The 25,086-nt window shown below is 46.4% G+C and overlaps 2 protein-coding genes and 1 long non-coding RNA gene across 4 annotated transcripts; 2 read left to right on the forward strand and 1 right to left on the reverse strand.

Moving 5' to 3' along the window:
* Positions 1-1,606: 1,606 nt before the first annotated feature.
* SPINK4 (serine peptidase inhibitor Kazal type 4) lies at positions 1,607-9,236 on the forward strand. 2 transcript variants are annotated; one of them, XM_037036183.1, is made up of 4 exons: positions 1,607-1,726; positions 6,470-6,510; positions 7,718-7,830; positions 9,096-9,236. In XM_037036183.1, exons 1-4 carry the CDS (start codon positions 1,666-1,668, stop codon positions 9,139-9,141), a joined length of 261 nt encoding a protein of 86 aa, XP_036892078.1. In that variant the 5' UTR covers positions 1,607-1,665; the 3' UTR covers positions 9,142-9,236. The 2 variants fall into 2 exon arrangements, with proteins under 2 accessions (XP_036892078.1, XP_036892077.1); XM_037036182.1 differs by lacking the exon at positions 1,607-1,726 and adding an exon at positions 2,650-3,481.
* A 3,855-nt stretch (positions 9,237-13,091) lies between these two features.
* On the forward strand, positions 13,092-13,847 carry LOC118979880 (uncharacterized). Its single transcript, XR_005065000.1, has 2 exons — positions 13,092-13,458; positions 13,616-13,847. It is a non-coding gene; the product is annotated as an uncharacterized LOC118979880 (long non-coding RNA).
* Positions 13,808-24,710, reverse strand: BAG1 (BAG cochaperone 1). Its single transcript, XM_037036181.1, has 8 exons — positions 24,625-24,710; positions 24,534-24,588; positions 23,050-23,178; positions 20,470-20,552; positions 18,477-18,590; positions 15,838-15,945; positions 14,759-14,821; positions 13,808-14,068 (listed from the first exon to the last, which is right to left on the reverse strand). Exons 2-8 carry the CDS (start codon positions 24,568-24,570, stop codon positions 13,979-13,981), a joined length of 624 nt encoding a protein of 207 aa, XP_036892076.1. The 5' UTR covers positions 24,571-24,588; positions 24,625-24,710; the 3' UTR covers positions 13,808-13,978.
* Positions 24,711-25,086: the final 376 nt, after the last annotated feature.

The following is a 25,086-nucleotide window of genomic DNA, read 5'->3' on the forward strand; positions in this document are numbered from 1 at the left end:
CTAAATAAAAAGGGTTTTTTTTATTATTAACTTTAGAAAGAGAGAGGAAGTGGGAAGAGACAGAGGAAAAGGGAGAGAGAGAGACATCGATTTGTTGTTCCACTTCTTCACGCATTCACTGGTTGATTCTTGGATGCGTCCTGATGACTCACAACCTTGGCACATCAGGATGATGCTCTAACCCACTGAGCTACCCAGCCAGAGCTAATAAAAAGATGTTTAAAAAATACCGAAATTTGTATTAAAATATTTTTTAGGGAAACCCTGCTTCTGTAGTTCTAAATTCTTCCCTGGGAAGTGTAATCTGCAAATGGAGCTGATAATCACTGATCTAAATGAATTAGAGAAATACACATGTAAATCTAATTTTGTTACTCTTCTAACAAATCAGAAATTATTTGAAAGCAGACAACCAAATAGCTCATTCACATATATTACATAAATAAGGGGTGGTTTTAGGTATTAATTTTTCTTGAAAAGAATCTTCTCAGCATTTAATCCATTAGAATGCAAATGGACAAACAGTATGTGCAAACCATGAGGCATCTTCCTTATAATGTATTTTATTTTGCCCTTTTCCCCTCCATCAGTTGTACCTTCCTCGTGATGAAAAAAGGAAGAGAGAAAAGCAAAAAGAAATAAAGAAAACATTTCTGTTTACCTTTATCCCTCATTTCACACTCTGCAAGATATTTTCCCATCTACCATCACCACTCTCATCCTCCCAGCAGCACTACGAGGCAGACAGAGCCAGAATCATCACCCCCATTTTCGGCCTGGATACCTCGAGGCCCACTTTACAAAGTGGCTTTTCTTTTCTTTTTCTTTTTTTTAAATACAATCATATTTATTCCAGTTTCCAGACTCCCATATGGCACATATCTAAAGCAGAACAATGCAAACTGACGTCACTAGCAGCGATCCTCCCTTAAACAGGAAGGGGTTAGGTGAATTTAACATTAGGAGTAATTTCAAGACAAGATTACAAGTCACAGTTTTTCTTTTAGCAGCTGGTATATGAAGAGAAAAACTCTAAATTCAGAGTCATCCAGGTTTAGTCCTGTCCTGAAAAACAGTAACAGGTCAGGGTGCAGTGGAGTATCCCCAGGGGAGCCTCGAAGGCTAACGTCTTACAGCGTCAGTATGAAATAAGTAAGTCACTTTCCGAAGTGGCTTTTCTGAGGTCCCAAAATTGGTGGGTAGAAGCACAAGGAAAGGACTCCATGGCTGCAGCCCCTTTCCTCTGCCTCCTGCCACCTTCCAGTTGCTGCCCCTTTTTTTCTTTCTTTCTCATCTGCCTTTTTTCTCTCTCTCTTTGTCTTCTGACTTGGTTTCTCTGTTTTTCTTTTTCTACTTCAATTTCCCTCTTCCTCTTGCTCCAACTGCCAGACTGGTGTTATCTTTGTAAGTTGTGCAAACATCTCCTCACTTTGAAAATCTGCCAGCTCTGTAGTCCCAAGTCCCACCCCAACACAGCACAGCATCTCTGCCCAGAGAAAGCTCTCTCCAGATGCCAGGGTGCAGAGATTACCTCTGGGTGACGCCCCTGGCCTCTCCATCTGGCCCCAGATAAGATAAAGGTAGGGATCAGCACTATAAATAGGCCCTCACTTCCCCCCTGGCTCAGACTGCAGCTAGCTGAGCCCACATCAGCCCAGGAACAGCATGGCCATCCGTCTGTGTGTAGTTGCCCTAGCCTTGGCTGCCCTCCTCATTGTGGACAGGGGTGAGTTGGCAGAGCTTGGATTCTGTGGCTTGGCATTGGTAGGTGAGCTGGGAGTAGGGGCAGAGGCTGGGCTTAGGGTACCCTGAGTCCTCAGTTTTCTACATACGACTTTTTTCTGCACCCCTCCACCATGTGGGGGGGGGGGGGGAAACCCTGGATTAGGAGAAAGGAAATCTAGGTTCAATTCCTGACTCTGGCCAAGAATTGCAAAAATCCTTTCCCCTTTTGGGCCTACATTTTTCCATTTGTAAAGTAGGAGATTGTTCTAGTTCAAGGCTGCACCGAGAAACTACTGGGCTAGAGATCAGGGAGGCAGAAAGGAGCAGGCCTATCATTTCCAAGATGGTAGGAAAGTCTGCTGGCTGCAGGGTGGTGGGTCCTGAAAGAAGCCTGGCCTAGGTCCTCTGAGCTTTCAGCTATTCTGGCAGGCTAGTGCTGCGGGACTGACAGCAGCAATGTGAGTGCATGGGAGCCCTCTTCCTGGGGGTATTTGCCCTGGATTGAACACGTGCAGCTGGAGTGGGGCCTCCTCAGGGCCTGGGTCACCTCAGCAGTCCCACATGTGCTGAGTATAAGGCATTGTTCTGGGTCTTTGAGACAGATCGGTGAGCAAAATGAAGAATGAACTTCTATGATGCAGCTTAAATCCAGTGGGGCGATGGTGGGGGGAATAGACAATAAACAAGATAGGTGTAATATATGTTAAATAGTATGTTAGAAGATGATACAGGCTAAGGGAAAAAATGTGGAGCAGGGTGATGGAGACTGGGAGGGGGTTATAATGATAAATCAGCAGAGTTTTCCCTCAGAGGCTAATGTTTGAACAAAGCTTGAAGGAAGTGAGGGAGTGAGCCGTGTGAATATCTGAAAGAAGAAGGTTCCAGGCAGAAGAAACAGGCAGTGCAAAGGCCCTGAGGTAGCATGTTTGAGGTCCAGCAAGGAAGCCAGTTGCTGGGGAGTGAGAGGCAGGGTTCAGTGTGATGGGAGGGGAGATAATAGAGGCAACCAGCAATTATAGTGGGTACAGCCTTGAAGGCCAATGTGAATTGGCTTTTCCTCTGAGTGAAATGGAAGGCACTGAGGGTTTTGGGCAAAGTTCTGTGGTAAAAGGATCACTCTGGTTACTATTGAGAACAGACTAATGGGGGAAACAGGGAGACTACTTAAGACCCACATGGACAAAGCTATGATGTTACAGGACAAGGCCTGGCAGGACATCTAGGCCCAATACTGACCTGATGGCCAGTCCCAATCCCATTTCCCAGCTGGGGACACAGACTCAGAGGCTGGGACCTCAGAGAACGGGTCTGGGCCTCTGGTCAGGCATGGCCTGCTTACTCCCAACCTGGCTTCCTTTCCCTGAGAACTTCTTCTGCAGGGAACACTGAGGAGGCCTGACCTGAAGACCATTTCAGGTTCCTGCCATGGCTGAGTGAGGAGGGATACCTTGGGCCAAGGTCAAGGTCAGCCTGGGGGTAAACACAACTCCTTCCCACATCCTCCAGGAAAAAACTCTTGACACCACAGGGTTCTGAACTCTCCCTCACAATGTACTCGACATTGCCATGTGGGGGCATTGCCACATGGAGGCGAAGACAAGGGAGCCCAAGGAGCTCAGGCCCATAGGATGGCAGGAGTGACCCACTGGAACAGCACGTGGTGGCGTGGAAGCAGCTGATATGGTCTGAATGCTTGTGCCCCTCACCTCAAACTCATATGCTGAAGTGCTAACCCCCAAGGTGACAATATTAGAAGGTAGGTCCTGTGGTCGGAGCCCTCCTGAATCAGATTAGTAGCCTTATAAAATGAGAGACCCAGAGGGCTCCCTAGACCATCCCACCGCTGAGAACACAGTCAAAAGGCATGGGCTCTGAGCCAGGGAGAGGGTTCTTACCAAGCACCAGATCTGCTGGTGCCATGATCTTGAACTTCCTGCCTCCAGCACTGTGAGAAATGTTTGTTTTTTTATTGTTAATTTAAAAAATGTTAATGAGTATATTTGAGCCAAACTAACAACATAGGCCAGGGAGCAAGGTCTCAAATGCTCCCCAGTGTTTGTTTTTTATAAGTCACCTAGTATGTGCTGGTTTTGTCAGAGTAGAGCAAACAAACTAAACAGATGCCTGAATCTAGGCCTGCTCAGGAAACCCTGGGGGGCATGAGGGAAGGCTTCTCTGGAACGTGCATCTGAGCCTTGAAAAAGGCTATGAGTCAGTAGGAGGAGAAGGGGAGCAAGCACATTTAGGGCAGAGGGAACAGCCGGAGCCAAAGTAGGGCCTGTCCCAGGACGAGCAGGCTGAGAGGAATAGCTGGGGTGCAGAGCCAGGGAGAGGGGAACTGCGAAGTGAGTCTGGGATGAAGCGTGGCAGCAGCTCATGCAGTGCCCTAAGCATGAAACAAAGGAGCTTAGTGACCATGACAGGCAGCCATGGGAGGGCTTTATAGTTTTTAATGCATTTTTTGGTCCCCTAAAAGTTACTATGAAATGCACAATTCTTAACCTCTCAATGAATTTTATTTGATGCTTTTTTTCCCTTTCCTTTCCTTTTTTTTTCCTGAGTCCAACCACAGGAAGTTTGCTTTTCTGATAGTGGCTCTGAGGAAGGTCTGTGAGGCAGTGCCAGACTTGTTCAAGAAGCAGAATCAAGAAAGACAGTTGCCTTTGAAGGGCATGTCTTCCTGTGAGCTCCGACTCCGTTCCTCACGCATCTCTGTCAGACTCACTCCCTCTGAGCTCCAGCACAGGGACAGCAGCTTGAAAGGCACCAGTGACATACTGGGAGGAACTGAAGTGTCTGGCATCAAGGCCAACAGAGGCCACTGTCCCTTCTCTGAACCCTCCCCCTAGAGAACCACAGAACTGGCAGGGGTAGGCTGGTGCCACATCTGAGACTCTCACCCCAGCTAACACAGTCTGTCCTGCCCTGGAGATTATTATTCAATGATTTTTGACACTGCATGTAACTGTATAACCCAGACCCCTATCAATATATAGAAAATTTCTATCTTTCTGTCAAAAAAAGGGGAAATTTCCACATCAGTCAATCCCCACCTCTACCCCATCCCCAGAGGCAACAACCATTGCTCTTTATTCTACCATAGATTATTCTAGAATGTCACAGAGAAAGTTTCCTTTACCAAGGCTGCCCTTGACCTTGGCCCAAGGTGCCCCATCTACACAGTATGTAGTCTTTTGTATCTGGCTTCTTTGGCTCAGCATGTTTTGGGGATTCAGCCATGTTGTTGCATTATCAGTTGTTTCCTCAGTTTTATTGCTAAGTTGTATCCCACTGTATGTGTGTATCATAGTTTATCCATTCTCCTGTTGAAGGACATTCGATCATTTCCAGTTTGGGCAATTATGACCTGGAAGGGTTTGGGGGCAGAGTGGGGACAAGGTTAGATTTGCATTTAGATGCCCCAAGAGCAGGCTTAGAGAGCACACCACAGGTCACTCAGTCTTAACTCCCTTTCCCCTCTCCACCTTGGAAATCTCTTGTAATTGCATTCCCAAGAGAAGGTAAAACCACAGTGCCTTATACACCTCTAGTGATGGAGAACTCTCCACTTTGAGATGACCCCCTTTACTGAAGCATAGCTGCCACTGAGAGAGCATTCTGGAACCCAACCTGCCTCCGAGGCCTCGTCGTATAAATGGGCTCTGCCCTAGGAGGTTGAGAAGCACTCATCTCTCCCTTGGCCTCAAGGCAGCCCCTAGAAATTTGAGGAAACATCCCACCCTTTTCCAATTTACATAAACACCTTCCCTTCCACCTGTGGGGGTTACAATATGGCTCCTGTCTCCTCATGCATTCATCATACTGGCCAGTCACAGCAGGATTTGCTCAGGTCCTGTAAGCTATTCGTCCAGAACTTGAGGGGCCATGGGGCACATCCGTGTATGTGTAGAAAGAGCCTGGTTGGGGAGTAACAGCCCCATGTGCAAATCCCAGCTCTGCACCTTAACAAAACTGCATTGCTTTACCTCCCAGCCTCCTTTATAGGTTAATTGAACTCCCCAGGAAACGGACTCAGATCTGCATGCAGTTTATGGGGGAGTACGCATGGGGGTAATGACCATGAGGGAAGAGAGAAGCTGACTGCAATGCAGAGCAACAGAGGCCTCCAATGATCCTGCGGGGAGCTTTGAAGCTGGGGAGGCCCTTCAGCATTGTTCTGAACAGAGATGAGGGGTTTGGGCATTGTACCTGGGCAGGGGACGTGACCTTGGGTGAGGAAGCTCCATTCCCTGAGGGTAATTCCTAGGGAGGGACTCCCTGTGAGTGACCAATGCTCTTGGTAGCTGAGGAAATGATTGCCTCAGCCCTGCGGGTGGGATCTAGGTAGCAGACCACAGCATCCACTGCCCGCTCCTTTACTCCCTGTTGCATACCAGTGAGAGAGGTGTGAAGAGCAGTAAGATCATGTATTCTCCATGCTTGACACATGCTAGCAAACTTATTTTTATTATTACATGGGCTGTAATTCCACTGGAATTTAACTAAGGAACAGGCTGGGCTGTTCCTAATGCTGGACTTGCTGTCTCTGTTCATGTAACCCAGGGTCATGTCAGTTTTCTGGGAGCCCCATTGTCTGGTTACTTACCATCTTTCCTTGAAGAATTTGAGATTGGATAGTGGCTGGAACAGGTTCTAGAAAAGAGTGCATCTCAACAGGTCCTCAGATGCTTAGACCTGGGGCCTAGAGCTGATATCACCGAATTCTCGCTGTTTTGCCTTTCAGAAGTGCCAGTGTCGGCAGAAGAGCCTATCTTCTTCAGAATGGTAAGGCAGCTGCTTGCAGTTCCAGCCCGGGGCTGCAGTTCTGGCTCTCCCTCTGCAGAGGGGAGCCCTCCTATCCACGCTGGAAAACTAGCAGTTTTTTCCTTTATACCCCTGCTCAGATAACCCCCAAGCCTCCACAGTGGCCAGGGTGGTCTCCTGAGCCTGTATGTTCCCCAGTCAGCCCTTCCAGGCTGAGCAGGTCCAGCCCCTTTGCCAAAGTCCCAAACCATCAGAGCCCTTGAGAGATCTGCCCTGACCTGATTTCCAAGGTCCCTGCCATCAGTGAGAGCCCCCTGTCCAGGTGAAGCAGGATCAGGTGCACTCTGTGCTTTGTATGGTGCAGACGGACAGGCCGCGGGGTTCAGGCCGAAGAGGTGACCCTGGCACATTGAATGGCCCTGTACAGATGCCAGCCTCCCCCAACCACACCCCACCATCCATCCCTTCGCTCTGATGTGTAGACACCAAGTTGTCCTTGAACCCTGATTCCACCTTGGCCATGGGCCTGATGTCCCCATTGATCCCAAGGCAGTGGTGTTGGCCTTCTTGAGACCCTCAACCTTCCCTTCACATAGAGAGAATAAGAGGCTCAAAGCCACCTTCCCATCCAGCAGCCTCGGCATCTTCACTGTCACCCATAAGAATCCAGCCCCACTTGCTCTATGACTGAAACCCTTTCAGACTGAGCCGCAGTTAAGTCCCAAACCCTGTCTTTTTCTCACCCTTCCCACACCAGAAACCAGATAGGTCTTGCATGCTAAGGTGAGCTCAGGAGCCCCAGGGGAGGAGGAGCCTCCAGGGAATGATGGGTGATTCTATCTCCTGGGGTCCTCAATGGGGCCAGCAGCAGAGGTTCCAGTGAGATCCCCTGAGGAGTATATGAACACATCCCCAGGAGCTTGAGGGCACATACTCTCTCCACACACATAAATACAGGCACATGCTTGGATGTCTGCATAGTTGGGCTCAGCAGACACAGGTACACACTACTGTACACATAGCCACAGCCACACACAATTAAGGATGCACACATGGGCAGTCATGCCAAGGGGCCCTGAGTGGTTGGTTTCATGCTCACTGGATCCACACTGGGGCCTTCTTGAATCTGGCTCCTCCTAGAGGCCCCTCTGGCTCCAAACAGAGCCCCTGGGTTCCTGCTCACTGCCTCTGAATCCTGGTGCCCTCCCTCCCGTCTTCTCTTTCACAGCCCATCTGTAATCATATGAGGGAATTTCCAAAATGTCCCCAGACATTCAACCTGGTCTGTGGCACCGATGGGATCACGTATGACAATGAATGCCAGCTTTGCTTAACCCGGCTGTAAGTCCACTCCCCAATTTCCCTGTGCTTGCTTGTGTGGGTCCCATCACTGAGACCTACACGTCTGAAAGGAATGAGAGTTGACCTGCTTTCTCCTTCACACGCACTTGGCCTGAGTAGAACCCTCCAGTACTGGCCCCTAAGAGAATGGGCACAAGTGTAGCCCATGCACATGGTTTCAAGCAGAAGGCTTAGCTTGTGGGGGGTTGTGAGGGCAGGAACCCTGGGTTCTTTTCCTTGTTCTGACCCGACTGATTAGGTGGCCTCATTTGTTCATTTATTCATCCAGCTAACAATGATTTATTGAGCACCTACTATGTGCTAGGCACTGGGGACACATAATAAGCTCAACAGCACAACTGGCCTCCTGGGGCATATAGCTGGTCTAAGGGGGGAGCCAAGCTGATGGTTAGCCAACTGCAGCCTAGAATGCTGCAGGATCAGATGGGCATGCACAGGGTTTTGGGTACAGGGCAAGGGCAGGGAACACTTCCCAGCTCTGATGGAGGAGAGTCAGCTAGGAAAATGAAGAAACAAGGGAAGGTAATTCCAAGTGGAGAAATGAGTGTGAAAAGTTCTAGAAGAGAAAGTTTGTATATGAGGAAATACAACTTGGATATGCTAGAGTACACAGTTTAAAGGACAATAGGGAAAAAGCAAGAAATGAGTGTAGAGAGGTAGGCAGGGCCAAAACATGACCTTGATATGTCTGATCATCCTTTTGCTCTCATGTCTTCAGTAAACAAGATGCTTGAGCAGCCCAGGGCTACGTGAGATCATGGAAGAGAAGAAAGCCTTAGGAAGCTACAATGCTCTAGACATGCAGGAGAGCAGCAGGACAGGCCTAACTTAGAAAATGCTGGTTTCTAACTTGTGGGCTGGGGCGGTTGGTGGTGCCATGTCAAGATGGGGGGGGGTGTAGCAGGTTGTAGGATGGTGATGTGTGGACAGTTGAGCCTCTGGGACATCCTAGTGGAGATGTGGCTGGAGTTTAAGACAGAAGTCTGGGCCAGAAATAGATTTTCAGCCATTAGCACACAGTGGGGGTTGAAACCCTAGCAAGCTGAAGTCTCCCAGGGGAGGGTGTGCAAGAGAAAAAAGCTGTAAAAAGATGCATCTAGGCACCCCCAGGGTCCACCTTGCACCATACACTGAGTGGGTGGGTAAGGCTCAGCAAGGTATTTGGATGGATTGTGCCAAGGTCCCTAAAGGGTACATTACAGTTCCGGAGGAGGTGGCCTCATTCCTGTCTCCTGTGATTCTAGAAAAACCAAACAGGACATCCAGATCGTGAAGGATGGCAAATGCTGATCCCACAGGAACCTAAGCCATGAAGCTTCAGGCTGGAGAACAGTGGTGGGAGTGGAGAGGATGTGACATGAAATAAAAGATCCAGCCCAACCCCATCAAGTGGGCCAGTATGTTTGGGGGCTCAGGGGAGGTGGTTGTGGAGGCGGTTTGGTGGAACTGGCCCCATCTTCCTCACTCCGAATCAATATCCTCTCCATCGCTCCGGTGCTCAACTATGTCAAATGTCCCCCTAGAGATCCCAGGTATTTTTTCCCTTTCTGAGGTCAGGGTTCTAAGAGGCCAGCCCCTGGCCCTTAGGACTCTTGTGTGACTGAGGTCCAGAACCTAGGTGAGACCTATACCTTCTGCCACTGCCAGGGTGCTTGGACCAGCTTCAGAAGCCTTTGTGAGGGTCCCACAACCCCTCATGGCTTTTCCCTCTGGCACTCCAAGTTCTCTCTCTCTCTCTCTCTCTTACACATAAACACACAACCACAGCTGATATCCAAGTAATGCACACAGTACAACAGAACTGCTCATTCAAATACTGAAATGGGCGTGTAACAGTTGAAACAGGTGCGGTTCCAAGCCCTTGATGTCCCCCGCACCCTACCCACCCACAGCAGGATGATTCCAGACCCGACTTTCTTTTGGTCAACGTCCACTCTGACTGGCCATTAGATATGCTGACATTAGACACAGCCCCTTGCACACACAGCACACATGCACTCACACAACAGCCCACAGGAACACAGAGCATGCAGAAATCTGCCCACAGAGGCCCCGGCCTATGGTATATGTCAAGTGCCCAGCTCTTTAGGTCAAAGCCTACAGGAGGAACCTCTTGATAATGCTCGTGGGGGAAGAGTGTGGAGAGACTTGGCCAAGTGGAAGCATTTTCACATAGGAGAATGCATGCCAAGGTCCAAAAGGAAATTTGGGGCAAGGAAGGCAGGAACCAACATTCCCTGAACCACAGAAATGGGAACCTAAGCAAGAACTGCTGCTTACAGATTCACAACTATTATGGGAGGTCATCTATAGGCCCTTCCATTGCTACGGACAAGAGAATCTCATTTCCCACCTGCATATGAATAATGTAAGATTAATTTTGGCTGTCAGAGACAGAAAAGCTGAAACAACTGTGGCTTCAACAGAAGTTCATTTCTTTCACGTAGACCAATCTAGTAAACCAACTCCAAGCTCCTATATTTACTCTGCCCTCCTCAACAGTTTCTACCTCAAGGTCCAAGGCAGCTGCTCCAAATCCAGCCATCATGTCTACATCCAGCCTTCAGAAAGGAAGGGTAAATTACTGCCTCTGGAAATGCTTCCAATATGATGTACATATTAGTCCTGGCTGGGTGGCTCAGTTGGTTGGAGCATCATCTCATACACCAAAGGTCGCAGGTTCAATCTCCAGTCTGGGCGCATGTGGGAAGTAACCAATCAATGTTTCTCTCTCACATCGATGTTTCTGTCTCTCTCTCCCTTCCTCTAAAATCAATAAACATATCCTCGGGTGAGGATAAAAAAATGGAGTCATCTCTTATTCAAGTTAGTGCAAGGACACTGGGAAATAGTTTTTAGCTGGTTGTCCATGTGCTAAGCTGAAAATTGGGTGTTCACTTATTATAGGAAGAGTGGATATTTGTGACATCTGAGTCTCTGCTCTACGTGGGATGCCAGTGGCATAGCTCAGCCACGCTTCTCAGTGGCCATTCTCTCCCAGGCTTCCACTCACACAATGAGGAGTCACAGATTCTGCTTGAGCAATGTACCACAGTGGAAAAAATACCTAACTCCCTACTTTACAGATGAGGAAACTGTGGCCCTGCCTCTGAGAACCACACTGAAATCTAAGTGTGGGCCCCTAAAGGCCCTACCTGTAATGTAACTCTGCTGCTCCAGGCATGGCTGATTTGGCCAATGATTCTTCAGGATTTTTCAAATTGGAAACAAGAAAACAAAGCTAGGTCCTCTGACAGTGAAGCTGTAGGGTGTACAAAGTAAGGACTGCTGGCAGCTATGTTTCCTACTTCATGGAAGCAGGACTGAATGATGCTGACATACAAAGAAAGGTACAGAGTGATTCCAGGCAGTGAGTGTTGAATTCCTGGAGCTCAGTTGTCTTTGAACTTCCCAAAGTTACATGGGATATCTTGCCATCCTGACAATAAACTTTCCATTTTGACAATGTCCCTGAAATTAAGTTTCTCATTCTTTCAACAAGAGGCATAACTACTAGATAAAGAAGGGATTCTCACAGGAGGTAATCTTTAAGCTATGCCTGAGGATAATTAGAAATCATTGACTAAATAGTCCATGTGTGGGAGAAATCTTCTGGTTCTATGAGGCTGAAGAAAGTTTTTGGGATCACAGAGCTCCATGTACTCCCCTGCAGTAGGGCTCATCATGTCCCAGGAAAGTGGGCAACCGAGAAGCGATGTTCTCTTGCTGTTCACAGGCAAAGCCACCCTGCATTGGTGAGCTGTGTGACCAGGCCCCAGTTACCATCCTTGTACATCTGCCAGGTACCCCACGCCTTAAGACCTCTCTTCTCAACCCTTAAATAAAACAATGGTTGTTGCTGCTGTAAATTTCAGGGCTGAAAGAGCTTCAGTGGCTGAGTGCAGCTGTGGGACTTTCACTGTTGGTATGTGCGTTCAACGTTCCTTCATTCATTCTCCAAATATTTATTGAGCATCTACTATAAACCAGACAATGTGTTTGAAATACACTGTTAACAAGACAGAGAAGCTCCTTAATCCAAGGAACTTACAGTCAAGTATAAAAGGCAAATATTAAATCAAACAATCCCATAAATAAATCATCACAGACTATGATACATGCTGGGAAAGAAAAGTTACGGCAAGCTATGACAGGGGCCTTGATATGTTCTCAGTCCATGGAAAAGGCATTGAGTTCAGTTTTGAAAGATAAATAAGAGTTACCTAGGAAAGGGATGGCAGTGGTGGAAGGGTGACGTGGAGCTGTCCCAACAGGGGAAGAGTGTATGCAAAGACCCCAGGGCAGCAGAGGGTACAGAGCATATGAGGACCTGGGCGAAGACCAGAGTGGCCAATCACAGGCAGCAAATAGGAGGGTGGTCTGAGATGAAATGGGAGAGGGCAGAGAGTAAGGACTTTGGCCTTTATTTTCAAAGAAATGGGAAGTCATTGGAGGTTTTTAAACAGGGGACCAACATGATAGGACTCGTACTTTATAATTATTCACAATGCTCTGTGGAGAATGAATTGGAGAGGACCAGAGAGGAAGTGGAAAGACCAATACGGGAGGAGATAAGGAGGGCGAGGAAGAGCAAATGAGAGAGAACATGCAACCCTGTCGATGGGGAGGTGGCACAGTAGAGATTAAGAGCATGCGCTCTGAACCAAACTGCCCAGCTTGGTGTCCTGGCTTTGTCAGTTACTCTATGATTTCAGCAAATTACCTAAGCTCTCTCAGCTTCCTCACCTCTAACATGGGTTAGTATCTGTCTACCTCCTAGGTTGTTTGAGGATTAAACAATTAATGCATCTAAAGTACTTAAAATAGTATCTGGCACACAGTAACTTTTCATTCAATTTGTGACACAAGGCAACACAGCGACTACATAAAAACACCTAAGTACTGAGTTGCTCTGATTGCAGTTGGTGGTGGGCCGGGCTGGGCCAGGCCCTGAGCCTCATCCACCTGTCCACCCCGTCATCACCTTGTCCTAGTCCCACCCATACAGTCCTAAATTCCTGGGACTTCACTGATGCCCTCTCTGCCAAATAAGGTTGACTTCAGAGTTGTCCATCAAGAGCCCATCTGTTTCCTGGGCACTATGTGAAAAAAATGGGGTGACAGCAGTTGACCAGTTTAAGAGTTCTGGCACGCATGGCCACTCTTGATTTTATTAAAGTTACAACTAGAACCACAGGGGCTTTTGCCTTTTACACTTCATTTTAAAAAAGAGTTTAAACACTCTTCTGCTTGCTGATATGTGTACAAACTGTTTTGTATACACAGTAGGTGGAGGGTAGAGAAGGCCATAAGACAAACAGGAACAGCTTTGAAGGAAACATAAATCTCAGGATGGCACAGGTAACAGAAATGCCTTGGAAGGAACTTCTGAGAAGTTTATGGCTGTCTTCCCCATCTGCCTGCTTTACTCATTCTGCTCCCCACTCTGCCCTTCCTAAGCTGTGATTCTGACCTGGTTTCAAGCAGAGACTCCATCAGCACTGGGTTCTAACCTTCTACAGATTTGTTTGGAGACATCAACCACAGGCCTCACCCCAGGAATAGCCCCCTGAGACCTACTGGCTGTGGCTTTGCAGGCACTGGGAGGTAAGGACAGGGTATGTGAACCAACATCCAAGCCAGCTCTTCCAGAATCAGGTCACGACGAGAGATACTTGGACTACTTTGTACCAAACACCTGTTTCAAGCCATTCCCAACATTCTTGATGAGACACAACTCTGATTCACATCTGTGGGACTCCAGGATCACAAGGGCAAAAAGTCCTCATGTATCTGAAGTCCAAGGTGGCCTATAAAAACCCAAACTACCCCAGGACAAATGAAAGCACCCAAAGGTCAAAAGATCTGGAAAGACTTGGGCCCTCTCCAGACGAGGTGAGCTGGTGGTCAGCACAGTCACACAGAGACAGAATGGGAAAACAGACAAGCGCTCTACTTAGTACTGTAAAGATCATACTTGTTCTTTGAGAACAGATGTAGGAGAAGGAAAACTGTCAACTGGCCAATTGTCCCCAGCAACCCTGGAGAAATCAGGTAACTTCTGTTCCAGATGAGGCAGAGCTGGTGGAACTGTCTTCAGGGTAGAACAGCCTCTCTCCACCTCACCTCACTTGGCCAGGGCCAAGTTTGTGGATTGCAGCCGCTCCGTCTCCTGGCAGATGTTCTGCTCCACTGTATCACACTCAGCTAGGAACGCCTGAAAGATCCATGCATGACCATGAGGGTCCACCCAGAGCTAGCCAACCCCAAGGCTCTGCTCAACCATTCTGGAAAACCCACGGGTGACCGACTCATGCTGAAACAGGCTGTGCAGGGATGGCCTGGGCTCCAAAGTAAGGACAGGAGGAGGAGGGACACATAGGACCAGGGTTTCTGAACATGCTCTAGGCCCATAGCCCCCAAGAGGGTGGTGACAACAGAAGTCTTGATGCTGCAACTGTACAGTTTCAGAGGGCACTGTACATATGAATGTGTTCACCCCATCTGCTCTCCAGTGATCTTCCTTCCCAATTAGTTTAAATTCTAATATTCTGGGTTCATGCTGAATGCTGAGTAACAATAAAAAAAATAAAATAAGCCCTGGCTGGTATAGCTTAGTGGATTGAGCGCGGGCCTGCGAACCACATGATCGAGGTTCGATTCTTAGTCAGGGCACATGCCTGGGTTGCAGGGCAGTTCTCCGCAGGGGACACACCAGAGGCAACCATACATTGATGTTTCTCTCCCTCTCTCCTTCCCTTCCCCTCTAAAGATAAATAAATACAAAATATTTAAAAAATAAAATAAAATAAAATAAAAAGCTGCACACACTTCTATATCCTTCGTTGAACAGATCAACACAGTCACCAACATTTTACTCTTTGTAATGCTCTACCACACAACTCACCTGAACCCTTTTCACCAAACCCTTCCTTTTCAGTCTACTGTCTTTGAAATTTTCTGGCAGAATCTATGGAAGAATAAGTTGACACATAAATAATTATCTTTGAAAATGACATAAGAACACATCAGAAATACCCAGAGTACTAGGTCACCACTGTGAATGAGACATGCATTCTCAGGAATCATTTCTCTGAGTCTATATCCTCCACCACCCTTCCATGGCTCTTGGCCTTATAAAAGCTCCCTTTTTTCTCAGTGTCTGGGACACAGAAACTGATCTTTAACACAGACTTTGTTCTTTCACTCTTTCCTATGTACGGATACAATGTTGTGGCCATACCATGAGTTCACTGTGGCAAGAAAAGCACCTTCTGCATCTTCTTTACAACCTTCCTCACCCTCCATGCCGAATCCCAAGCAGAATAGCTCACCCTCAAGAATGTGGCATCAGCCCTGGCTGGTGTGGCTCAGTGGATTGAGCACCAGCGTGCAAACCAAAGGGTCACCAGTTCAATGCCCAGTCAGGGCACATGCTTGGGTTGTGGGCCAGGTCCCCAGTAGGAGGCACATGAGAGGCAACCACACATCAATGTTTCTCTCCCTCTCTTTCCCCCTCCCTTCCTGTCTTAAAAAAAAAAAAAAGAATGAGGAATCAGGCTAGAAATATCATCATCATCACCATCATCTGTAAAAGGGAACATGGCATCAATAATTCCCACAGCCTCCCAAGAACTGGGTCTGATTAAATTCTGTACAGGTAATGAGATAAGTGGAATATCAGTAAGTGAAGCCTATGTTTCTCTGACTGAGAGACCATGGACCATTTGGAGCCCAGCTTCATGAGGATTGGGTGCTACTAGCACACATTAGTAAAAATGACAAAAGCCCTGTGTTGGCGGGATGTAGGTGCCTAGAAATCAGGACCTGTCTCACCCTTCTGTGCATTCACCCTGGACCTAGCCATGTCTGACACATAGCAGGAGCTCCATATCCTAGGACAGTAAGACTGCGTTGCCGAAAGAGTAAAACTGACTAAAACATAGTCAAAGGAAACTAGTTTTTCTCAGGTGAATATTTACTCACTAGTGTGTCAATCTCCTCCAAGATCTTCATAAACTGCTCGATTGTGGCTTTTACTCTCTTATTGAGTCTGCCGAGAGCTTCAGCTTGCAAATCCGTGGCCAGAAAGCCCTGTGGAGAAATAATGCACTCTTTCGAGGGTTCCTTGAGGCTAACGGAAACTCCCAGCTGAGGCACTGATGGAGCAGCCACACCCTGTGTCCACATCCCCCCCGACAGGCTGGGCCAGCCCTCAGACCTACAACTTCACCTCTGGGAAAAACAGAAAAACTGGCCCTGGGCTCCCCAAGCGCTGTAATAGGCCCCTCTGTAATAACCTGCAAATGCCTCCTGAGCCCCGGCTCTGGTGAAGCCAGAAGAGTATACCTACATACGGGAGGCAGACACGGTAAGAGCACAGGGTTTAGAGTCTGACACCCCTGGACTTGGATTCTGCTGCCCTTTATTGGGTTGTGACCTTCAGTAAGTTACTTAACCTATCTGTGCCTCCGTATCCTCATTTTGAAAATGAAGATTACGATACCCATACCCCATAGGGTTACTGTGGGGACCAAGGGGAATATATGCAGGCCCTTAATATAACTCCTGACACAGACATGTGCTAACAAATGGCAGAACTTACATTATTTTTATAAATGGTCTGACTGTTTATTCACATTACTTGGTCAAATGACCAGTTAGCTGGTGACAGCAGGGATCTCCGGGGGTGTTTATCAAACCCAACAGTTACAGATGCAAATCTGACAACATGTTGTACACATTAGCCAGAAATGCCAACTCAAGGAATTTATTCTACTAAAAAAATCAGAAATAGTCAAAAAAGATCTATATCTAAGGATTTCAAAGAAGCATTACCCAAAATGGTAAAAGAACATTAAGAGATGAACAATAGAGAATTGGTTAGGTAATAAACCATGCTACATTCACATGTGATGAATGTTATGCAAGTTTTGACAAGTATGATTTTTTTTTTAAGATTTTATTTATCTTTAGAGGGTAAGGAAAGGAGAGAGGGAGAGAAATATCAATGTACGGTTGCCTCTCATGGGTCCCCTGCTGGGACCTGGCCTGCAACCCAGGCATGTGCCCTGACTGGGAATCAAACATCGATCCTTTGGTTCGCAGGCCCACACTCAATCCACTGAGCTACGCCAGCCAGGGAAAAAGTATGATCATTTTTAATGAACAATTTACAGTGTGCATAACAGCATACCAATTTGTTTTAAAGACAGAAAAATAGATTCCAGGCTTTAATAATGGCTGTCTTTGAGCTGGGGCACTACCGGTAATTTTTATTTTCCACATTAATGCCCATATATTTACTTAAACATCACATACAATCAGCATGTATTACTTTTGCAATTAAAACACAAGCATACATCCATTAAAGTTATAAAATGATGCCAAACACAAATGGTTTGGGACTGTTTCTAATCCTTATTGATTTCAGTACTCCATCTCTAATATAAGAAATTGACCCTGGCTGGTGTGGCTCAGTGGATTGAGTGCAGGCCTGGGAACCAAAATGTTGCTAGTTCAACTCCCTGCCAGAGCACATGCCTGGGTTGTAGGCCAGGTCCTCAGTAGGGGGCGTGTGAGAGGCAACCACACATTGATGTTCCTCACTCTCTCTTTCTCCTTCCCTTCCCCCCACAAAAGTAAATAAATAAAAAATTTAAAAAAGAAAAATTGAATTGGATGACTACTCCTCTAAGATCCAGTCAAGTTGGACCTTCTATGAATCAACAAAATGTTCTTTGCTTTGCTAAACATATTATAATCAGCCTAGACCAGCAATTTTCAACATTTTTTACATCATGGCGCACATAAACTAATCACTAAAATTTTGGCCCTGACTGGTGTGGCTCAGTTGGTTGGGCATTGACCTGCAAAGCAAAGAGCCACCGGTGCAATCCCTGGTCAGGACACATGCCTAGGTTTTGGGTTCGGTCCCTGGTCAGGCATGTGAGAGGGGCAACCAATCAAGATTTCTCTCCCCCTTTCTTCCTCCCTTCCCCTCCCTTAAATAAACAAATGAAAATGAAAAATAAAATGAAAGTCTGTAATATGAACCAAGAAATTTATTTTTTGCTAATCTGAGCAAAAAATAGGTATAATTTTGATTTATTCACACCTGACAGCTATTGTTGTGTTGGCTGTTGCCATTTTTTTATTGGAAAAGCTAAGGAAAAAGATGTCAGTGCCCCTGACTAAATAGTCAGACATTGCATGTTTTAAAAATTCTTGTGGCACACTGGTTGAAAATTGCTGGACTACAGTGAGAGAAGTTACCTTTTCTATTTCAGACAGTACGTGATCCTAACACGGCAGGTGCTCTCCCAGACGCACAAATGGATGCTGGCTGGGGTTTGAAAATAACAGTGATAACTCTTACAAAGCACTTAGCGTGTCTCAGGCTCAAACTACATTATTTAATCATCACAACAACCCTAAAAGGGAGAAATCATCTTCTTTCCTTTTTGCAGATGAGGAACTTAAGACAAAGGTAGAGTTGCCCACAGTGACAGAAAGGGTAGAGCCAGGATCTGAACCCAAGGAGCCTGACTACAGAGCCTATCATAAGTTTGTATCTTCACAAATTTCTTAGAGAAGATAAATAGTCAAAGTCCACCAAGAGTTACCTGCTGGATTCCACTAAGCTCTTTATTCAACTCTTCCAGTTGGTTAGCTATCTTCTCCACAGACTTCTCCAAATCTTTCAACTTCTTTAGTTCAACTTCTTCCTCTGGACTGTTCTAAAATATTTAAGAATAAAACAAACAAACAAATAAAACACAGCCCTGTCCAGTGTGGTTCAGTTTGCTGGGCATCATCCCACAAGGCAAAAGGGTGCTGGTTGGATTCCTAGTCAGGGCACATGCCTGGGTTGTGGGTTCTGTACCAGGTTAGGGGCCTGCAAGAAGCAACTGCTTCATGTTCCTCTCACATATCAATGTTTCTTTCTCCCCTCTTTCCTCTCTCCCACCCCCTCTCTCTAAAAATAAATTGTAAAAGTCTTTTTAAAACACAGAATGTTTAAGAAGAGTATCCCCTGTCAGGAAAAAAAAACGTCTGGCCACAAATGGGCTAAACCACTCACCAAAACAAATCTTAACAATGTTGCTTCTTGGAAAACAAGCGATGGGATACACCTTAGGTTTTCTATCTACAAAGACTAGACTAGAGAGAGGGTATGTACAGACTCCAGACTAGAGAGACGGTAGTAATCATCACAACAACCCTAAAAGGGAGGAATCATCATCTTTCCTTTTTACAGATGAGGAACTTGAGACAAAGGTAGAGTTGCCCACAGTGACAGAAAGGGTAGAGCCAGGATCTGAACCCAAGGAGTCTGACTACAGAGCCTGCCCTTGTAACAAATATTTGTTACAAAGTTAGTTTTCAGGCAAAACCCGACAGCTTGGATTCAGAAAATGGAGCCAAGCTCAACCTCATCCTGGGGTTGATCATCAACAGCCAGTCTGATCCCTGGAGGGCGAATCCATTACAGTGAACACCTGTGAAGAGTCCCGAATGGCTACGTAGATGGAATTCTACTATTCCTTTACATAGAATTCCAAAATGCCATCCACCAACATGACAATAATGAGTACTTTTATTGAGCATTCCCTCTATGCCAGGCACTATCCTGAGCACTTTACCAGTGCTACTGTTTTAAGGTCACACAGCCAAAAAAAAAAAAAAATAGAGCTGAGATGAGTCAGATTTGGCTCTACATACCCCAGGAGAGCTCCAAACAGGGGTCCTATAGCTTCTTCAACCTCAACATTTGGGTTCCGCCATTGCCCATCACTATTCTCTCTGACCCTTGAGCAAGAAATCTCAACGATTTCCCCATCTCTTACCTAAACAATTGATAGCCAGAGCCAGCATCTTCCTGCTTTTATACTATTCCAAATTATTCGCATTCTTTTTTGTGGCTAAATTCAGAAGTTAATCTCCAGAAGTTCCAAGTCTGGACCACACTTTCTTCGCCTCTACTTTGCTAATCTCACCCTCTTCCCACTCTGAATCAGCCACCTCACTCAAAGTAAGGGAACTTCATGTAACCAACAATTCCATTGGGTCACAATGCAGGACAGGCCAGGGCCCTCTCATCACCCAGGAGGCTATTGTTCTCACCTGTCACCAACTGGCTCTTTTTCTCCCTCCATTCTTTAGTCTAAACCTTTCTTTCCAGCCAGAGAGTTTTTTCCCTTGTGGGAAACTTTAGAAAAAAGGTGGTTAAAGGGAGAGCGCCTAAAACTTGTATTTACTTTTTAAATCTACAGGTTTATTTTACCAAATGTTCTCTTGCAAATCCCCTCCAAATGAAATGAGTAAGGCCTGTCTTAGGTGCTTTTTAACCACACTGAGACTCCACCACCAACACAAAAACTTCTACTGAGGCAGCACAACTGTGCCTAACTGCAGAGCAAGAGCCCACACCGACAGAAGCCAGAGGGCATAAGAACAACAAAACTGAGGGCCCCATCAAACCAATGGAGACTACATTTGTTCAGAGTGCTTCTCCAATGCAGAATCTGGTCCCCAATTTTGCCTTCTACACAGAAATATGCATAAAAGACCTCGGTCATTTGATTTGGTTGTATTCTGGTGGAAAAAGCAATTTACCTTTTTCCCAATTAACATGACCCGGCAACCATTTTGTAGTCCAAGTGCAGACAAAGGTTTCTCCATTTCCTTCAGAGACTTTCCTGAAGAGAAGAAAGTTATGCCAAGTTGTAACAATTGTACAACATTGAAAACAGATTTCAGCAAGGAGACAGACAAGTGTTTCCACTAATGAGAAGACGGTAACTTGGTGTAACCTTCTTAGAAGGGTCTTGACTCAGTAACTTCACTTCAGCTTTTATCTTAAACAAATAACAGAACATGTGCCTGCAAAATAACTGTTATATAATAATTTTCTTCCTTTTAAAAAAGATTTTATTTACTTATTTTCAAAAAGGGGGGAGGGAGGGGGAAAGAGAGGGAGAGAAACATCAGTGTGTGAGAGAAACAAGAGAAATATCAATCTGTTGCTCCCCATAGGCCACCAACTGGGGACCTGGCCTGCAACCCGGGCACATGGCCTGACAGGGAACTGAACTGGTGACCTTCCAGTTTGGAGACTAGTGCTCAATCTACTGAGCCATACTGGCCAGTACAAACACATAATTTTCAGTGCGACCTTATTCATTACAGTAAGAAACTGGAAAGAGCCAAAAATTCAGGAGTAGGAGCCTGATAAACTATACTTCAGAACAACAGAAGACTTTGGAGGTATTAAAGGTCATTTTTTCAGCAAACTTCAAGGCCACAATAAACATTGATGACCCTCTGTTTACTGGAAAGAAAGTTACAAAAACTGTATAATCAATACGACTATAGTTTTGTCAACTAAAAACAAATTAAAAAACAACAACAACAAAAAACCCCTGAAACCATTGCCCTGGCTGGTGTGGCTCAGTCAGTTCTAGCGTCGTCCTGTAACCAAAAGGTTTCAGGTTTGATTCCCACTCAGGGCACATACCTAGGTTGCAGGTTCAATCCCCAGTTTGGGCGCATATAGGAGACAACCAACTGATGCTTCTCTCTTGCATTGGTGTTTCTCTCTTTCCCTCTCTCCCTTCCTCTCTAAAAGCACTGAAAAAAAAAATCCTCACAAGAGGATAAAAAAATAACAACAAAAGCCCACAAACAAGAAGCTGCACTTCCAGATGTTAGAACAAGCAAACTAAAAAGCTGAACAGAAATTCACTGAAATGTTATAACGGGTTTTATCCAGGAGAACATTTTCTTTTTGTGTTTTCTCTATTTTGAAATGTGCCTTTTTAATTTTAAAATGAAACCTTTATTAAAGTGAAAAAAATAAGAAATGCGCAACCCCCCACCCCTGCCAAAAACAAGGAGTTACACTGTGAAATAGAAATAAAAATGCTCTACATCACTAAATACTTTATGATGGGCACTAAATGAGACAAATCTGGCCCCACCAGATACCAAAATAATGGGTTCCCATGGAATGGAAAGACAGAACATGGGGGTATGGAGAGGACAGGTCCTGGCACAAATTGGCATCACCCAGTGGGCTGTCCCAGCCAGACTCCTGGTAAGTTTGTTCATCCATCATCCTCTACGTCAGCACTATGCGGAGCATTGGACACACAGTAGTATCTCTACCCACACAGAGTTTGTTATTCTAACAGAAAAATCATACTGAGCAACTCTGAAAACAATTATTTTAATAGTAATTTCAATACAAGTTATGCCAAAGTGGTAGTGAGTACTATGTGAATGCACAATGGAAAGAGGATCTAACTCAGCCAGGGTAGACTGTGCTTCATCACAAATGTAAGATTTCTGCTCTATGAAGTCTTCTATTGCTCTAATGTGTATTTATCCGGCCCCATTCCTTAATTTTTGGCTCTTCCCAGTTTCTTACTATTGTGAATAAGGTTGCACTGAAAATTATTTTGTTTGCCCTGGCCAGTGTGGCTCAGTGGATTGAGCACTTGCCTGCGAACTGAAAGGTCACCAGTTTGATTCCCCCTCCAGGCACGTGCCTGGGTTGCAGGCCTGGTCTCAAATTGGGGGCCGAGGCAATTGATTGATTGTGTGAGAGGCAATTGATTGATTGTGATTATCTCTCTCACACATTGATATTTCTCCCCCTCTCTTTCTCCCTTCCTTCCCCTCTCTAATAATAAATAAAATCTTTTTTTAAAGATTTTATTAATTTATCTTTAAAGGGGAAGGGAAGGAGAGAGGGGGAGAAATATCAATGTATGGTTGCCTCTTGTGTGTCTCCTGCTGGGAATTGGCCTGCAACCCAGGCATGCGCCCAGACTGGGAATCGAACCACAGTTGTTTGATTCCCAGGCCCATGCTCAATCCACTAAGCTATACCAGCCAGGGCTAAAAATAAATAAAATCTTAAGAAAAGACTGAACACCTTTCCCCTAAAATTAAGAACAAGACAAGGGTATTTGCTTTAAGGAAAAAAAGGTAAGATTCTGCCACCCTCATATGGCTTCAACTCTAATACCTGTCCAAATGTTTGGAAGTATCCAGTACACAGTAGGTCCTCAATGAATATTTGCTGAAGAAATAAATAAATAAACAGCAAACAAGAATTATCCAATTTTGAGAACTGAGAGTTACTCAGTTCCTTTAGTCATAAAGGCTTAAAGCTGGAAGAGAAATGCCTACCCTTAAAGATGAGTTTCTGAAAAGGTAGTGGGACCCCAGTGGCCTCTTCAACAACCTGGGCCAGGTCTTGGACAGTTGGTTCACTACAGCCTTGCTGCGGGGTAACATGTAGGTCATACTTCTCATTGCCTGGGGAGAGAGAAAAGCATTTAATTAAGAAAACTGTTCCACATAAACCAATGTAGGCTGATACTATTATATATAAGTACAGAGCCTTCAGCCCTCAAGGCCCAGTTTTTATGCAACCTACTCCAAACAGCCCCTGACACCATTTGCCCAGCTTAAGGATTTTTGTTTCCTCTATTATAACTAATGACATTAGTAATATCAGCTAATATTTAAGCACTTAACATGCACAAAAGGCTAACTAGGCTCATTTTAGGCATTACCTTATTTAATCGTCAGAACAACCCTATGAAGTAGGTTCTACCAATTATTACCCATTTCACAGATAAGCAAACTGTGAGTTCAGTCAAGACCTGTCTCTGAAGACCCAACTGTGGAGTCATAACTTGACCTCAGATCTGATTCTAAAGTCCACCCTTTTAATCACAAGCCATCTGCCTATGTGGCCTGATTGCCCTATATTCTGTACTGTACTGACCTTTGTATCCTTTTCTATAATGGGCAAAGGACTGTTTTTTCCCTCCAGGTCTCTCCCACTGGGCACATCTGGGCACATACACAGTTGGTGCTCGGTAAATAGGCAAATGAGTGAATAAACTCAAAACAGCAAAAATTTTCTCTTTTGGAGCAGAGGTGCCAATTCCTTTCCAGGCAGGCAGTAAGGGGGTAGCCTGTCTACCATGTATTAGGCGAAGCCTTGAGCCTGCTCAACAGCCATGAGGTCAATGGGACAGGTGTTAACAACTCTAATTCACAGAGAACAAACCAGATGCCTACCAAGGAGACATCCCAAGGTCACTTAAAATTGCAGGATCTAAAATCTCCAGATTCTGAGGCCCTGTGGTTTCCCACCACTGGTCTTGAGGAAACCTCATGGGCTCAGCCCTCCGCTGAATTGATCATTTTGGTCTGTGTGAACTTCTACAGCAGGCAGAGCCAAAGTGTGCCCAGGGTGCGTGCTTGGACCCACAGCTCACTAAAACAGTGTACATGGGTTCTGACTCGACATCCACATAGGTGTCCGGACACACAGCAGTCATACGCATGGGCCAATACAAGCCTGACACAAAGACCCACAATAACTGTGCAGGCACAGGTTTACATACACAACCAGGACTACGACGTGGAGTACGACATCGAAGAGCAAATAAATGACCTGAAACAAAATACTGCAGGCATAGAGAAAGGTGTGCTGACAGAGAACCACACAAAAACCCATTTGGCGGACACAAGCAAGAACCCACACTTCCGGACGCCAGGACACACACTCGGACAAGGGCTTCCAAAGAACACGTGCCAAATCCTTGGACCCTGCCAGACTTTCGCGGCACGGAACCAACCCGGACACCCGTGCTCACTGTGGGTGACGGTCACGCTGAGTCCAGCTGCCGCCATTTCCTCACTCTGGACCACCTCTTCGCTTAGGGCCACCTCTTTGCTCTCGGTCACCTCTTCGCTCTGGACCACCTCTTCGCTCCCGACTACCTCTTCGCTTCCGGCCACCTCTTCGCTCTGGGCCGAGTGAAGTCGCACTTTTTTCTTCACCCGCGGCCTGCGAGCTCCGGCGGCGGCGCCCCTGGTGGATCTGACATGCCCCCTGGCCGCACTTCGGACGGATGGCCGCTGAAAGGGAGGCGGACCGCGCTCGGCCGAGGGCACCGACTGACGCGACTCTCGGCCCGGCCGAGGGGCGCGCCGCCGGGGGCCCAGCCGCTCCCGGTCGCCTCTCGGTCTCCGCGCGCCTCCGCGCTCCGCCAGACCCGCACTTGTTGCTCACCCAGCGGTGGGAGGTGAGCACCGTTCCCTGCAAACCGGCCGCGTTACTTCCCTGTCTCTCCCCACTCCGGCCTACCGGCCACGCCCCTCGGAGCAAGCCCGGCTTCTACCCCGCCCAATACCGGGGAAGCCGCC

Source organism: Sturnira hondurensis, unplaced genomic scaffold (genome assembly GCF_014824575.4).
Source record: "Sturnira hondurensis isolate 20B ecotype Veracruz unplaced genomic scaffold, ASM1482457v3 Scaffold0022566, whole genome shotgun sequence".
Classification (NCBI taxonomy): Eukaryota; Metazoa; Chordata; class Mammalia; order Chiroptera; family Phyllostomidae; genus Sturnira; species Sturnira hondurensis.

Coding starts and splice junctions, on each gene's coding strand:
- SPINK4 (XM_037036182.1), top strand. CDS start 3,415: ATGCTTGTGCCCCTCACCTCAAACTCATATGCTGAAGTGCTAACCCCC. Junction 6,511..7,717: donor AGCCTATCTTCTTCAGAATG/GTAAGGCAGCTG, acceptor TCTCTTTCACAG/CCCATCTGTAATCATATGAG. Junction 7,831..9,095: donor CAGCTTTGCTTAACCCGGCT/GTAAGTCCACTC, acceptor CTGTGATTCTAG/AAAAACCAAACAGGACATCC.
- BAG1 (XM_037036181.1), bottom strand. CDS start 24,570: ATGGCGGCAGCTGGACTCAGCGTGACCGTCACCCACA. Junction 20,553..23,049: donor TCAGAAACTCATCTTTAAGG/GTAGGCATTTCT, acceptor TCTTCTCTTCAG/GAAAGTCTCTGAAGGAAATG. Junction 14,822..15,837: donor TGGAGGAGATTGACACACTA/GTGAGTAAATAT, acceptor ATTCTTCCATAG/ATTCTGCCAGAAAATTTCAA.